General features: G+C 47.4%; 1 protein-coding gene across 2 annotated transcripts; it reads right to left on the bottom strand.

Annotated features, from left to right (window-relative positions):
• Window positions 1–1,719: 1,719 nt before the first annotated feature.
• On the bottom strand, window positions 1,720–9,967 carry CLPP (caseinolytic mitochondrial matrix peptidase proteolytic subunit). Of its 2 annotated transcripts, none has more exons than XR_015947165.1 (7): window positions 9,913–9,967; window positions 7,156–7,257; window positions 6,348–6,419; window positions 4,637–4,733; window positions 4,309–4,496; window positions 3,442–3,694; window positions 1,720–2,194 (listed from the first exon to the last, which is right to left on the bottom strand). XR_015947165.1 is itself a non-coding variant. In XM_035097387.3 (7 exons), the coding sequence occupies exons 1-7, from the start codon at window positions 9,928–9,930 to the stop codon at window positions 2,025–2,027; spliced, it is 753 nt and encodes a 250-aa protein (XP_034953278.3). In that variant the 5' UTR covers window positions 9,931–9,967; the 3' UTR covers window positions 1,720–2,024. The 2 variants fall into 2 exon arrangements, 1 of the variants encoding a protein (XP_034953278.3); XM_035097387.3 differs by having other exon boundaries at window positions 3,589–3,694.
• Window positions 9,968–16,836: the final 6,869 nt, after the last annotated feature.

Below are 16,836 nucleotides of genomic sequence, written 5' to 3'. Positions count from 1 at the left end.
TGGCGCCGCCATTTTCTGATGCCCATAGAAGGGCGAAGCGCCACCGGAAGTCGCGTCACGCAGAGGACATGCCTTCCGTGTGCACAGATGGCAACGATTTATCAGCTGCTCATGCCATAGCAGGATCCAAGGGGTTGAGGTCCCTTTTCCCACCCCTGCAAAATATTTGAGGGGGCTGGAGCCCCCCCCAAAAAAATGATGGTTCAAATGATGTGCATGCGCTACATCTTGTGATCAATTATGTGGGGCAGGGCTTACCTGCCCCCTCCCAATATTTTATTCAAGTTGGTACCCTTGGCTCATGCTGTCCACATAGCAAAGTGCTTTGCAAAGTGATAGTCTACAAAAATGCTTTCAGAAAACCCCAAACCGCATCACTTCAAATGCTGTAAGGCAGGCATCCACAAACTGCGGCCCTCCATATGTTTTGGCCTACAACTCCCATGATCCCTAGCTAACAGGACCAGTGGTCAGGGATGATGGGAGTTGTAGTCCAAAACATCTGGAGGGCCGAAGTTTGGGGATGCCTGCTGTAAGGTGTGCAGGTGCCCCCTCTCTACTTTTCCCACCAAATACTTATATCCAACTGCAAGGATAAATGGGGTTCTTTTTTAAAAATAAAAATAAAGCTACTGCACCTAGTTTAGTTTGGGAGTTATGGGATTTATTTGATTCCCAGAGCCAACCCACAATTTCCTGAGACACAGGGTCCCTTCTGAAACATTGCGAGAACCACAGAATTGTGGAATTGGAAGGGACCACGAGGGTCATCTGGTCCAACCCTCTGCAATGAATCTTTTATTAAGATGGCGACACCCCCACCCCGCCCCACCCGCTGATTTGAGCAGATTATTAAAAGGGCAGCTTTCAGTGATGGGTGCCCATGCTCCTCAGCCCAGTTGCAAACCACCCCCTAGTGCTCAGAGTCCTGCTCAGATATCCACTTTCCATTCTCTCCGGAAATCTTTGCTCTCGAACATGCACACCAGCTATCTTTTGCAAGAGTTTGGTGTCATTGTCTTGTTGGGGGGGCGTACTTTGGGGGGGGGGTCACAGCAGCAAACTCCCCCAACTCACACTTCCATCTATCACCTCTGGGCCAGTGGCATCTACAGCAGCTCTGGAGAATCTTCCTTGCATCATGCAGGGCAGCAGCCAAGCAAGCAGAATCACCTTTTTTAGTCACCACTTCTCCACATGCAGGGAGAATGGAGGATGGTGCCGTAAGAGCAAAGAAAGAAGCAATTGGCTTCCCCTGCCCTTCCGAATTCTTCTTCCCGTGTGGCTGTGGCTGTGTTATACTGGCAAAGCTGAGACATCTGTGCATGCATCAGTTACCATTGTGTATGAAAGCCATGATCATGCATGGATGTGGCATAGAGATGTTTGTGGATAATCCTGGGGCTCCTCCATATTGAGTGGCGGCAGAAGAGCTAGATGTCAGGACAAGGACTATGAGGAAGGTGTTGGAACTATGAGGAAGGTGTTGGAAACACAGTCTTCTTGATTACCTGGCAGAGATGATGTTTTGGCAAACTGGCCATGCCACAATTCTGCAACAGCCAGCAAAATTATCTCCCACAAGCCTATGCTGTGGACTATATCGGACTTCTACCTGATATATAAACAGCAGGCCCATAAGTCGAGGGAACCTCAAGATCTGCTGCCAATAGCCTTTCAGTTAGAAAACCAGGGGGGGGGGGTTGAAAAACGTCCACATCACAGAGGTCAAAGTTTAATTTAAAAACATCACTCTCTTATACAATGGTGCAACTGGAGGAGTGAGAAGGAAACTGGATCAGCTGAGGAGTAAATGGCAAAGAGACCAGCTCCTGTAAACACACCTGGCCAGGTACTTGTGGGACCCTCCGCTAAGAGAAGGCTCGCTAATGGGAGACATCCCCAAGCAATTCCAAGGACTCCAACCAACCAGCCTGGGGAGGTAGCACCGCCCTCACTTCAGAGTGCTGGCGTTGCAGAAATAATTCCTGACATTGACAAGCATCTGAGAAGTCATTGATCCTTCAAGGTTCGGCTGAGGAAGAGGTGGGAGTAGGGGCAGGAGGAGCCTCTTTCTGAACCAGCTCTGGCTCATCTTCCCCATCGTGCGGAGGATGAACAAGCACCTTGTCCAAGATGCCAAATTCCTGGGCTTCGACTGGGCTCATGTAACGATCTCTCTCCATGGCAGCTTCTGTGAGGGTAAAGGACACGTAAAGGCTTAATACGTAAACGTGGAAAAGCACCGAAAAAGTGCAAGCCCACATACCAGGGAGTAAGCCCAACTGAGTTCAGGAGGCCTTCAGAGTCACCCTGCTCCTCCATCCCAACTTCCCTCTCCACTGCCATTCTGCACCTGAAGCATCCATGGCAGGGCCGTCCTTTCCATTTGGCTTAGTGGCGCGGCCATTAGGGGTGCTGGGCTGGGGTGTGCTGCTCATGTTCGAGGCGGCGAGCGAGGCACTGCTGCTGAAGCAGCCTAGCTCTGCCGCTGCCCCTCCTCTGTCGCACTTGCAGGGGGTGGTCAACTGTATCCTCCGCCGTGCGCTGTTCCCGCCACGCCCCCTCGCAACAGCAGGCTTGCTAGCCGCCGTTCCAACGATGCCTAGCAAGCCGGGGGGGGGGGCGCCGGAGGGATGTTGCACCATGGCGCTGGATACCCTTAAGACGGCCCTGATCCATGGCTATACACTGCAAGGGCCCCATCAACCCTTACTTAGTCTTCCAGGATTATTTGTTTACATAAAAATAGAATCAATGCACAAACGCAACATCGGTACAGTTTAAATTAGGGTCCAATTCCAGAGCCAAAATCATTTACAAATGCCAGAAAATACCAATAAATCTAACAGCACAAGTCCAGCCCTGGCCCAACTAATCATGTGACAGCACCTCTCAAGGCTGACCAGGGAGGGCTCTGGGTGTGTGTGAGAGAGAAATGTCGGTCTCCCAGGGTGAAAGACTGGGAGGAGAGAAAAAAGATCCCGGGTGAGAGCTGAGAGGAGCCACTGTCCTCTGTGGGTGCTAAGGACCAATAACTACTTTTAAGAATAATTCAATTTGCATCTTCTGTAGTTGTAATTTAGCTGTCTTATGGGGAAATCTTAATTAAAAATATATATATTTTCAAAAGGAAATTGTGTTGTCACGGAAGGAATTCTTGTTTTATTTGTTTATTCACCTTTTCATCAAAGGGAATCTGCAGCCCTACAGATGTTGTTGGAGCGCAGCTCAGATCATCACACTGGCTGGGGCCGACATCTCTGAAGGGCCACAGGTTCCCCTTCCCTGGCTTATACCCTGCCTTTCTTCCTCCATGGAACTCAAGTTGACATACATGTGAATCTCAGGTTGCCACCCACCCAGACACTGATGAGACTCAGACTTGCTGGGCTTCGGGTACCTTCAGAGCCTGCACGGGGACGGAAAGATTTATCTCACCACAGTGGTGCCAAAGGAGGGACAGATCCAAACTGGAGGCTGGAACAAGCATGTGGCCTCCCTCTCCCTTGTCCGAACGCTAGATATCTCTCCTGGAACACAAGGTTTCGTCTCCCTGCCCCATCTTCTGGCTCTGATGCTTCTTACCAATCACATCCAGGGGTTGCTTGGTGTGCTTGGCATAGAGGGCGTTGATCTGCTTCTTCAGTTTGAGGATCTCCTCAGCCTGGATGGCAATGTCTGTAGCCTGACCCTGGAAGTCAGGAATCAGAGAGTCAGTAGGAAATTTTACCCTGTCACCTGCTGAGACCATTCACTTACCAGCAAGCACTGGGCAATGCAGAGGATGGGTAAAGGTAAAGGTAAAGGACCCCTGGGTGGGTACGTCCAAAGGCAACTATGGAGTTGCAGCGCTCATCTCGCTTTCAGGCCAAGGGAGCCGGCTTTTGTCCGCAGACAGTTTTCCGGGTCATGTAGCCAGCATGACTAAACAGCTTCTGGCCCAACAGGACACCATGATGGAAACCAGAGCGCACGGAAATGCCATTTACCTTCCCGCCACAGCGGTACCTATTTGTCTACTTGCACTGGCATGCTTTCGAACTGCTAGGTTGGCAGAAGCTGGGGCAAAGCAATGGGAGCTCACCCCATTGCGGGGATTCGAACTGCCGACTTTCTGATTGGCAAGCCCAAGAGGCTCAGTGGTTTAGACCACAGTGTCCCCTAGGCAGAGGATGGATACGAGATCTGCACCCCATGTCCCACGTCCCAGGGAGCAGTTTGCTCAGGGAAGCATCAAGATAGGGTGCTGGCTAGAGAATACGGTGTAGCCCCTGCGAGAGAAAGCAGCAGTAGGGTTAGACTTACCCGTGCCCCACCTGACGGCTGGTGGATCATTACGCGGGAGTTGGGCAGAGAGTGGCGCATGCCTGGTGAACCGGCAGCCAATAGCAGGGAGCCCATGCTAGCTGCCTGCCCCACGCACCATGTGCAAATGGGGTTCAGGATATACTGCATGGTGTCGTAGATAGCCAGTCCAGATGTTACTGCACCACCTACGGAGGGAACCGAGAAGTCACTAGACACAACATGCCTTCCCAAGTAGCATTAAGGATAAGCTGGGAGACAGGAGATTCTGGGAGATTCTGTAGGGAAGCTGCTCTGACGTCACTCTGTGCTTTTCGTTGCCTCTCACCTGGGCTGTTGATGTACATGTGGATGGGCTTCTTGTTGCTTTCCGATTGCAGGAAAAGTAGCTGTGCAATAACCAAGCTCGCAACGTTGTCATCAATCTGTAGACGGGGAATGCAAGGCAGTGAATGAGAAGCAGGGGAACTCCTTGCTGCAGGAAGTCCACCTCCTGCTCAAGTCAATATATACCTAAAGTAAAGTTTACCTGAAGGAGCGTCTCCACCCTCATCATTCAGCCCGGACACTGAGTTCCTCCTCTCAGGGTCTTTTGGCGGTTCCCTCACTGCGAGAAGTAAGGCTACAGGGAACCAGGCACAGGGCCTTCTCAGTGGTGTCGCCCACTGTGTGGAACGCCCTCCCATCAGATTTCAAGGAAATAAACAACTATCTGACTTTTAGAAGACATCTGAAGGCAGCCGTGTTTAGGGAAGTTTTTAATGTTTGATGTTTTATCGTGTTTTTAATATTCTGTTGGGAGCAGCCCAGAGTGGCTGGGGAAACCCAGCCAGATGGGCAGGGTATAAAGAAAAAAACTATAATTATAATTATAATTTATTATTAGCAAGTCCATCTTGCTATCCATCCAAAATTCAGGAATGAGAACCCCACCAGCCCAGAGTGACAAAAGTGTGCACGTTAATATAATGCAAGGGACTTAATTAGAGAAATCCTTTGAACTTAATTATCTAAAAGACCCCCCCCCCCGGAACCGTGTGCTGTGTGCAGAGGAGAGGAGAGGAGGTTCCATTTGATAAGCTGAAAATCTTGTACTGATGGAATGAATCCTGTACACTTAAATTCTTCCCACTATAAGCACGTTTAACCATCTATCCACAATCTTCAGAGCTCTTCACAATTTTTTTTAAAGCTCAGAGTGTGAAATTCTGTGTAGGTCAGTGGGGCATGCTCTCAGGGAATGAGGTCCACTCATAAAATGGGACTCCCCCCCCCCCGGCTCCTCTGCACACACCCCTAAACATGTAATGGGGGTTTCCTAACCCTCCAGTGCAGATTTTAAAGATGCGTGGAACCGTGCAGGGGGAGGAGAAGTCCTGTTGTGCAAGCAGACCATGTTCCGTCACCCAACAATTTAGCTGAATTATGCCCAGAATTCCCCAGGAGCTTGAGTTCATAGCCACATTCTGGGTGGAGTAAGTTAGACTGGTGACTGGGAGCGGCCACCAAGACCACATAACACCGGTTTTGAAAGACCTACATTGGCTCCCAGTATGTTTCCGAGCACAATTCAAAGTGTTGGTGCTGACCTTTAAAGCCCTAAATGGCCTCGGCCCAATATACCTGAAGGAATGTCTCCACCTCCATCGTTCTGCCCGGACACTGAGGTCCAGCTCCGAGGGCCTTCTGGCGATTCCCTCACTGCGAGAAGTGAGGTTACAGGGAACCAGGTAGAGGGCCTTCTCGGTAGTGGCGCCCGCCCTGTGAAACGCCCTCCCATCAGATGTCAAAGAAATAAACAACCCTCTGACATTTAGAAGACATCTGAAGGCAGCCCTGTTTAGGGAAGTTTATAATGACTAATGTTTTAATGTATTTTTAATCTTTTATTGGAAGCCGCCCAGAGTGGCCTAGGAAACCCAGCCAGATGGGCGGGGGAAAATAAATTGTTGTTGTTGATGTTGCTGTTGCTGTTACAAATGGACACCCTGTGCCAAAGGACCCATTTGCCTCGCTGAAGAAGGAGTTTGTGTACTTACTGGGCCCATGAGACAGACAATGCGCTCCCTCAGAAGGCGGGAGTAGATGTCATAAGCTCGCTCGCCACGACCCTGAAACAGAGAGAAGATCAGCACAAGTATCCTCAAAGCCTGTGATTTGGTGGTGGAGGAGGAGGAAAGTCCCAGCATATTTCAGAGGGAAGGACCTCCAGTCTCATACTAAGGAAACAGCTTGCTGGAAGCTTTCTGTAGCATGGTTCTAAGAGCAGAACAAAGTTATGCCATTTTGAAGGGCAATGGAACAGCTGCATGCTGAGAAAAACCTAGGTGTGCATCGACAGAAGGCAGAGTTGTAAATAAATTAGGGGACTTAAAACATGGCTGCCCCGTGATTCTGGTCTCCACAAACTCCATCCCTGACACTTTGGCTGTCACCACCAAAAAGAATTAAAATTTAAAAAAGCATCCACCCTTAGGGATATATAAAAGATGTACAGGTAATAATCTGTCCAATCAGAAGGAAACCTCCTCCAATTGCAAAAAGACTAGCACAATATACAAAGCCCTGTCCATATTCTTAAATTTTCTTAAGAGCCTTCATATGCAATCGCATACTATGAAACGTAATTTGTCTGCTTGTAGTTAGGTCTCTGGAGTTTTTGCATTGGTGGGCCTGCAGTGTGGCACAACCCTTAACAAATTACTGCTGTGAGCCTGACGCTAACTGCCAGCCACCGCCACAACCACCTGTTATAAGTGATTTCAGACTTTGCAATTCCTAGTCTGCTCCCTTTCCCAAAAATATGCTGATAGAGAAGAGTACCTCCCTCCCCTCCCCTCTGCTTACCGTTTGCTCCACTACAATGGGAATGAGAGGGATGTGACTCCGGGGAGACTGGTGGAGGCTCCGAGCCACAGAGAGGACGTGGCATCCCAGCCGCAAGGGGCGCTGCAGGCAAAGAGAAGGCCCGTTACCAAACAGACAAACACTCACCCCTGTCAATAAGCACCAGCACCTCCTCTGTACTCCTCCATTCAAGGCGCAGCATTTTCATTAACACCCTTTCAAATTCACTGCCACATTCACCACTGCGCCCTCAAGATCAGAGGGAAAGGGAGGAGACTACACTGCTTTTAGCATCTGTAAGTGTAGACAGCATCTTAAAAAGCAGAGACACCACCTTGCCGACAAAGGTCCGTATAGTTAAAGCTATGGTTTTCCCAGCAGTGATGTATGGAAGTGAGAGCTGGACCATAAAGAAGGCTGATCGCTGAAGAATTGATACTTTTGAATTATGGTGCTGGAGGAGACTCTTGAGAGTCCCATGGACTGCGAGAAGATCAAACCTATCCATTCTTAAGGAAATCAGCCCTGAGTGCTCACTGGAGGGACGGATCGTGAAGCTGAGGCTCCAATACTTTGACCACCTCATGAGAAGAGAAGAATCCTTGGAAAAGACCCTGATGTTGGGAAAGATTGAGGGCACTAGGAGAAGGGGACGACAGAGGACGAGATGGTTGGACAGTGTTCTCGAAGCTACGAACATGGGTTTGACCAAACTGCGGGAGGCAGTGCAAGACAGGAGTGCCTGGCGTGCTATGGTCCATGGGGTCACGAAGAGTCGGACACGACTAAACAACAACAACAAAGTGTAGAGGCAGGACTCAGCAGGGATGCCAGGTCAAAGAAAGCCAAGGAAAGGTGTGGCATTCTACTTTCATGAGAGAACAGCAACACTTACCCATCAGTCTTTTTTGTGCATTTGAAACACACCGTGCAACCAGCTGTTGCACTTACATGGCAGGCTAGCAATATCCCCATGAGTTTGTCTCCGAAGACAACACTTTGCGTTTGGTGATTGGAATCAAAGAAGCACAGAGTTGGAGGGGACCCCCAAGGGTCCTCCAGTCCAGGCTTCCTCAACCTTGGCCCTCCAGATGTTTTGAGACTATAATTCCCGTCATCCCTGACCACTGGTGCTGCTAGCTAGGGATCATGGGAGTTGTAGGCCAAAAACACCTGGAGGGCGGAGGCTGAGGAAGCCTGCTCTACTCCAACCCCCTGCAATGCAAGAAATCTCAACTAAAGCATGCATGACAGATGGCCATCCAGCCTCTGCTTAAAAACCTGCAAGGAAGAAGAGTCCACCACCACACCTCCGTTCCACTGTCGAAACAGCTCTGTCTGTCAGAAAGCTATTCCTAATGTTGAGTCGGAATCTCCTTCCTTGCAACTTGAATCCATTGCTTCCGAGTCCTACCCTCCAGAGCAGGAGAAAACAAGCTTGCTCCACATGAAAGCCCTTGAGATATCTGAAGATGGCTTTCATATCTCCTCTCAGTCTCCTCTTATCCAGGCTAAACGTACATAGCTCCTTAAACCTCAGCCTCTTAGCTGCTATACCAGTTCTCAAAGAAATGATGTCTCCCCTCCCACTCTGTGGCCACCAGCAATGATGTGCTACAGGGCCCACAGCAAAGTCACAGTACCGGGATGAAACTATCACCTCTGTGTACAACCTGCAAAGGGCCTAAGTGCTGCCATTCCCACCCACCTCCCTCTTCTTCTGCAAAGGAAGTTTGCAGACCCCGAAAGTATTTGCTACCCCCCCAATAAACACCCTAAGTGGCTTGCTTTAAGCAGTTGGCCAGTATGTGGGTTGACCCTTCTCCTCCCACTGCCCTGCAGCACCACAAAGCAGAGAAGAGCACATGTAGGCCTTTGGAGAGAGACAGACCAGGGACTCATCCTGCGGGGCTACTTTTAAGGAGATCCTAAGCATTTGAGTCTCCCTGGCTCCGAAAACCAACATAATACAGGTTTATAGAATCATGAATGAATGCTCCAAGCAAAATGGACATCCTTTGCCCCCGGCGCACTCCCACCCCCCAAAAATCCTCTAGAATTCAGGGTGACCACAATGAAACTGAGCAGGAGAGAGAAACATTCAGGAGAGAGAAAATAAAAAGTACTTTCCCGCACTTGCTACATCCTTTTACAGAGCTTGTAGCAACAAGAGAGAGCGAGGATCCCTGGCTTAGATGGGCTGGAAAACGGGATTGGACCAAATGCATGGGTTGTTATGTGTGGTGGTGTATATTTTGCTGCTGCTTCAGTTTGTAAACCGCCTCGTGCGTACGAATTAAAAGTGGAAGGGTGGGGGAAACTGAAACGTCTATTCAAATAAGTCTATTCAACATCTGTCCCCCCGCAGCAGCTTAAAATGATATTTCCTGTTTAAAGGGGCCTTCGAGTATGGGAGGGGGGGCAAAAGGATGAGGAAGGGGCTGCCACCACCGCCTTCCATATTCTGCCTCTGAGGTTGCAGAGGAGGCTAGAGAGCAGCTGTGAAAAAAGGAGGCGCTCCGCCCGCGGCTGCAAGGCTCGGATCGCTTCCTTGGCTCTTTGCATTCCCCACGCAGCCTGGCGCGGCTGCTTGCCTTTGAGGAGACGGGAGGAGTGGGAGCTCCAGGAGGCGTTTGAGGCAGGAGAAATCTATGCAAGGAAGGGGTGGCTCTCGGGGTGGGGGCTTCCTCACTACTGCACCCACAGTCCCTGATGCACCCACCCTCCAAACCCCACCCACGAGCACTTGCCCCTCACCACTATCCTCTGCAACATGCTGCCCCGGAAGGTCTTGCTTTCCACCGTCCCACGTGGTTTTCTTAAAAAGGTGGGGGCAAGAATACGCGAATCACGTGACGATGGCTGAGGTGCAGCGTTGCTACGCCACCGCGGTGCACCATGGGAAATGTAGTATAAAATTTAGGCACCGGGGGGGTTTTTTATTTTATTTTTTTAAAGCGGTTTTAGTATTAAGCTGCTCTAAACTGGTCCATGGGGTCACGAAGAGTCGGACACGACTAAACGACTAAACAACAAAAACAACAAAAGAGTGTCATTCATTCAGTGCCGGATTTACGTACAGTATAAGCTAAACAATCTCGAAACAAAATAAAAAATTCCTTCCAGCAGCACCTTAGAGACCAACTAAGTTTGTCATAGGTATGAGCTTTCGTGTGCATGAACACTTCCTCAGATACCAAGCTATAAACAAGCTATAACTTAGAGCCCCACTCCCAAAAATTTAAAGGAAAAAAACCCTGGATGTAATAATAATTATTTCACTATTAATATACTTCTTCTTAATTGTATTTCACTATTAATATAGGCCTACTTCTTCTTAATTGTATTTCAGTTCAACAATTACTTTGATAAAATACATATTTTGTTATGTGCAAATGGCTTTAGATAGCCTACTCATTAGGTCCATAAATTACCATATAGCATGCTGTATATTCAACACAAAAAACAACGACAATTTGTTGACAAAGGACAGCTGGACATATAAAGGGTCCCATTATCTTCATTAGCTTAGGGCCTCATCAAACTTAAATCTGGCCCTGCATTCATTCATTTTTAAGCAAACGGGATTTTAAAAAATAAGTGCACGGCAAGAGGAAAATAAGCATTTGTCAGATGGCTGCGGGGGGAGAACCGAATTTTTTTGTAGGTCTGCAAGTTCAGAGGTGGCTAAGATCAGCAGCGGTCCATTCTTGCGCCTTCAATAGCGATGGGATCTGCAAAAAGGAGCAAGTGAGGCGTCTCATGGCATGCACCAAATTTCCTCTAATGCCAATGTGCCTCTAAAGGGGAGGTAAAGGGACCCCTGACTATTAGGTCCAGTCGTGGACGACTCTGGGGTTGCGGCGCTCATCTCGCTTTACTGGCCAAGGGAGCCGGCGTATAGCTTCCAGGTCATGTGGCCAGCATGACAAAGCCGCTTCTGGCGAACCAGAGCAGCGCACGGAAACACCTTTTGCCTTCCCGCCGGAGCGGTACCTATTTATCTACTTGCACTTTGACGTGCTTTCAAGTTGCTAGGTTGGCAGAAGCAGGGACCGAACAACGGGAGCTCACCCCGTCACAGGGATTCAAACCGCCGACCTTCTGATCAGCAAGCCCTAGGCTCTGTGGTTTAACCCACAGCGCCACCCGCGTCCTTTGATGTGCCTTTAGGGTTGCCATATTTCAAAACATAAAAACCAAGACATCCCAAAATTTGTTGAGATTTTTTTAAAAGGAAGACCCGAAAGTTGTTGACATTGTTTTAGCCACTCACATTAAATGTCTACAGATGGTGACATTGCTGTCAGCCACAGGAAAAGAGGTTTAAAAAACCTCACCGCAAAGGGGTACCTTACATTTCCAGGTGGGGGGTGGAAGTCTATCACTCACCGTCATTCTTCCAATTTCTGCTTCCTCCACCAAGTTTCTAGCATTTATATTTTGGAGATGGCAAATTTTGCACAAAAGATAAGTTTGTGCAATATCATATCAGAAGAATCTTTATTTGCATCAGCCACTAGCCATAGCAATAAAATAAAATATACTGAGGATAGAGGTAAAAACTTAATTATGCAAAATACATTTTCGAGGTCTATATCAATAAAGCTTGTGCAAGAGTAGTGGTAGTAGCTTCTGCATTGATTTAGATTATATTCTGCGTGTTGGTGTTGGTGTTTTTTTAAAAAAATCTGAGTTTTGTCATGACTATAAATGAATTATAATGATAATGTAAATAAATGTTTACTGCTGAGTGCCTCACAGGCATCCGATCATACAGCAGGATACAATATCGAACCCGCCGCTGTTATGAGCTTACATCACAAAGTCAGCTGTGTCTGTTATGAGTAAGTCTCCTGGGATCTCCCTGTTTTGCCATTGTACACTCTTGCCTGCTGACTTTATGATAGATGCTTTCAGATCCATTGTACCATGTCCAAGACCTGTATTTCCACTACCGTCCGCACAGTGGCAAGAATGCCAGAGAAATATCCTGCCAGCAACAGCACAGGGAGAGCTGCCTCCATAATATTTAAACTCCACCCAGTAGACATACAAATAAATCAGCCCTATTGTAGTATATGCCAGTGCACCGAAATACCTTCATACATGCAGGGATCTTCCTTTAGGCAAATCACTAATTTAGGGTGCAATCCTAGCCCCCCCCCAAATACATTGGCTGGGAGAAATTAGGCCCCACTGATCTGGCCTTAAGTCTGTGTAAATAACTTATCCCAGCCTATCTACTTGTGTCAGCTTAGGGAAAGACCTGTTGGTGGAAGTTATTATTTAATATTATTGTCAGCATTTATTAAATTTATACATCACCCTCTATCTGAAGATCACAGGGCAGTTAACAAGTTATGCCGGTATCAAACCCTCCAAGTGTCCCTATTTTCCAGGGGCAATCTCAGATTTACAGAAACCGTCCCAGTTTCTGATTTGATCTCAGAATATCCCGCTTTTCCTTAGGACATCCCTATTTCCATTGGAGATATGTTGGAGGGTATGGAGTTATGCAACCCCTGTTCCATCTGAAGGCAGCCCTGTATAGGGGAGTTTTTTAATGTTTAATTTTATATACGCTGGAAGCTGCCCAGAGTCGCTGGGGCAACCCAGTCTGATGGGTGGAGGTATAATTATAATTTCCCTATTTTCATCGGAAAAATGTTGGAGGTATAGAGCTCAAAAAGGGCTGTGTCAATTGGGAAAGTGAGTCCTGCCTATATAGATCCCTTTGTTTTTCCATACGTTAAGGGTCTCAAGACTGATTATATTTGCCGAAAAGTCAGAGAAGATGAATGTCCCTGAGTGTGCCAGGTTCCTACAAAATGCCCCGCCCCTTCCCATCACAGGGTGCAGCTGTGGTTCTCATTCCCCGTCCAATTCACATGCTTGCCAGTCAAGGCCAGAAAGATGGTGAAGTTACTAGAAGCAGAGCCATACCTCCCCTTGGCTGCAAATCTGGGACAAAGGAAAGTAACATTGTAGTGCAATCTGTTCTTTGCAACTCCATGGAGGGGGGGTGGGCATGACAAAAAGGCCCCTTCAGACTGCAACAACTTCTGTCTGTTCTTGTATGTTTCCTCTCCAGGCATGGAACTTGGCGATCCAATCTTTAGCTGCGGGGGGGGGGCATACCCCTCCTGATATTTCGCACATGAAAGAAGGACACTCTCTTGTGCTTGAAAAATGTTCTCACAGCTTGAGCTGCCACAACTACAGGTGGGGGAATCTGTAATGCTTCCCTACCTCAGCGTTTTTCCTGCCTTCTATATTTTGTTACTACATCTCTTGTGCTGACTTCTGAAACTCAATACGTACACCAACTGCAACTACTGGTATTTCCTTTTTGGAAAATGGGAGAAAATTTAATTTCACAGAGGATTGAGGTGTTAATTATAACAAAGCTGGGACTCAAAGCACCCAGCGACATTTACTATCTAATGTTACCTGCAGAGGGGCTGGTAGAGACGAAGAGAAATGTCCTTTCTTATCTCCAAAGAGTTGCATGGATCTCATAAAGGAAACGGCAAAGGGAAATATTTTAAATATTGCATTGAGAAGCAAGGATATGGGAATTGAGGGGGGGGATTTGCATGTTGTAATGATTTAAATTCTGCCCCTTTTAGTTAAATGGTATCTCTTTCTTATTAATGTTAGGACTTTAAACCTGAGACGCTGGCAAATTAGCAAGGTAATGTGATTTAAGTTGTTAAGTCGTTAAGTTGTTAAGATGCTCAGTATATATAGAGCGTTTGTTTTGTTTGCCTGTGGGGTGTGGAGCAGTCATGTCTGAAAGCTCTGGAGGTGTTTCTGTTATTTTTCTGCAATAAAGCTGTCTTCGAAAGTTGAGCTTTGGTGAGTCGTTTTCTGCTGCAAAGCTACAAGAATTTTACCACAAGAAGAATCCAGCCGCTGTGCTTAATGCTCTGCAAAGAGAACAGTTTCTGGTCTGTATAGCGCAGCAAAAGCGTTTTACTGGACCAGTGCAGAAAACCTCTTTAATTAATTCGTGTGAATGCTTTTTCATGCGCGCACGCGCACGCGCACACACACACACACACACAAACATGGATGTTTAGAACCAGCAGGTGGTTTTTCTTTTAATGCCATGGGGATAAACATTAAACACCTGCCACCGTCTGCATCTGAAGCTGCTGTTCCAGGAAACGGATTCAAGACTGGTTGAAGAACTGGCAATTCTGTGGAGCAGGATAGGACTTTGGCAGTCACGAAGCCCTTTCAAAGGTATCCACCATGAACAAGGCCATCATATTCATCGAGGAATCGGAAGGGGAGAAATGTACAAGGAGTAAAGTGTTGTAAAAATCCAATAAATTGATACAAAGCAGGAAATCACAAGTAGCAATGCCGGGCATTTAGAAAATTCTACGCAGCAATAGTAGAACAATACTTTTACTAGGACAAAAAAAGGAAAAGGGGAAAAAAACCTACAAGGCACTGTTCCAGTCTTTGAGTACTGTAAATCAAAACTCATTCAAGCTGGATTTAACAAATAATAGTTTTTAAAAGGAGATTAGGAGAGAGGACATTTTCTGAGTACGATGGGAAGGATGGTCTGAAATCTGTATGTAATAGCCTTAAAATGGAAAGAAAGAGGCATTTGATTGTGCCCAGTGTAAAAGGATATCAGGTTGCAGCAAGGCTTTCTTGGACAAAGAAATAATAGGCTCTCTCCCTTGGATTTCAATAGTTGCTGCTGGCTTTTTCATTTTCGAAAGGAGAGTGGCCCATTGTCCCAGCCCTGCCTTGCTGCAACCTGATATCTTTTCCCTCAGACACCATCTAACAGTAGAATCCTATACATGTCTACTCAGAAGTAATCCCACCTGAATTCATTATGGGGGTGCTTACTCCACGGGAAATGTGTATTGGGGTACACCCTCCCTTTTTGTTCATCCTAGCTTTAGAACCATTAGCTATATGCCTCAGAACAAGGCATGTAGCTTGTTCTGACATCAAAGGAATCCAGACATCAAAGGAATCCAGGTTGGGAACCAAAACTATACATTCGGACTGTTTGCTCCTGATTTAATTATTGTGACACCTGACCTGCTAAACACAGCAGCAAAAATATTGTGAGAGCTTAACAGTTTTGCAGGCCTGCAAGTTAGCTTCTCACAATCCGAAGCTTTATGCTTCAATATATCACCCAAGAAACAAAAAAACATTCACAGAATTCACAGGCATTAGACTCTGTCACACAAAGCATAGATATTAAGGAACTATTATAACAAGAAACCTTAACAGACTCTGTTCACAAAACTATCCCCTTGTATGGCGGACAATTCTTCAAAATTTGGGGAAAATTGAGCAAAACCCATGTCGTCCTCCCAGGCAGATTAGTAATGGTAAAAACAACGATCCTACCAAAACTGCTGTTTCTATTCCAATCACTCCCAATTTAGACCCCACTCAACTAGATACGAAAGTGGTAGGGGGGAAAAATCATTTATTTTTTACTGCAAAAGGCCCAGAATAAATGCCAATCTCCTGTATCTCCCCACAGTGAAAGGAGGCTGGAGCATCTTAAGCCTGGAACTATATTTTATTGCTCTCCAAGCATAGGCGCCATCTCTGAGAGGGCCCTGGGTGCCTCGGCACTCACAAAATTTGCACTGTGGGTGCCTGGCGGGGTGACCTAATGTGTCGCGTGTGTGTGTTGTCATATAGCATGACATAGGCACCATCTGCATGGGGTTGTGGATGCCTGTGCCCAAGGCCCCCCAAATGTTCGCCATGCCGCCCCACCCCTGCAGCCACTTCTGTGACCAGCCCAAGGCCTCTGCTGTGAGGCCTCCCCTGAGGCCCGCTGTGGCCGCAGATGCCCCCTAGAAGCTGGGCTGCACTTCCAGAAGCACGTCCACAGCCACAGGGACCCTCGACAAAGACTCCACTGAGGAGCCAGAGGCTTCGGCCCAGTCACCGCCAAGGCACATGTGCGACATGACATCGTGTCACACGCACATGATGGCCCAAGTGATGTCATGGGCACCCACAATCTGGAGCCCAAGTCAGAGCCTCTGTCACCAAGTAAGGCATGCCATCCCTTTTATTTTAGATGACACCTCAAAACAATGGGAAACAGAGCTAGCTGGGGGAATACTGACCTCAGCATGCCCTTTCTTAAAGCAAAAACTTAGAACTTGCCTAAAAAAATGAAGGAGAGTCATGCAAACCATGCTTAATGCATGGAAAGAGACGTGGGCAGAGCCGGGGTCAGGGAGGGACAGCTGCCCCCCCCAATCAATAAAAATACATAGCTAACGTTATAATTTATTATTTATACCCTGCCCATCTGGCTGGGTTTCCCCAGCCACTCTGGGCGGCTTCCAACAAAATATTAAAAATACAATAAAACATCAGACATAAAAAACTTCCGCCTGCCCCCCCCCTAAAAAAATACTACGATTTCAGATATGTTTGGGTTGTTTAGTCGTTTAGTCGTGTCCGACTCTTCATGACCCCATGGACCAGAGCACACCAGGCACTCCTGTCTTGCACTGCCTCCCACAGTTTGGTCAAACTCATGTTCGTAGCTTTGAGAACACTGTCCAACCATCTCGTCCTCTGTCGTCCCCTTCTCCTAGTGCCCTCCATCTTTCCCAACATCAGGGTCTTTTCCAGGGAGTCTTCTCTTCTCATGAGGTGGCCAAA

The sequence above is a fragment of the Zootoca vivipara genome, chromosome 15, assembly GCF_965207765.1.
Source record: "Zootoca vivipara chromosome 15, rZooViv2.hap1.1, whole genome shotgun sequence".
In the NCBI taxonomy this organism is placed as follows: domain Eukaryota; kingdom Metazoa; phylum Chordata; class Lepidosauria; order Squamata; family Lacertidae; genus Zootoca; species Zootoca vivipara.
The sequence above is the reverse complement of the archived record's forward strand: the minus strand, read 5'-3'. Positions and strand labels throughout refer to the sequence as shown.

Excerpts from the sequence above, each read along its gene's own strand:
- CLPP (XM_035097387.3), bottom strand. Across the intron at positions 4,497-4,636 it reads CATGTACATCAACAGCCCAG|GTGGTGCAGTAACATCTGGA; the intron begins GTGAGAGGCAAC and ends TTCCCTCCGTAG. Across the intron at positions 3,695-4,308 it reads AGCCGTCAGGTGGGGCACGG|GGTCAGGCTACAGACATTGC; the intron begins GTAAGTCTAACC and ends CCTGACTTCCAG.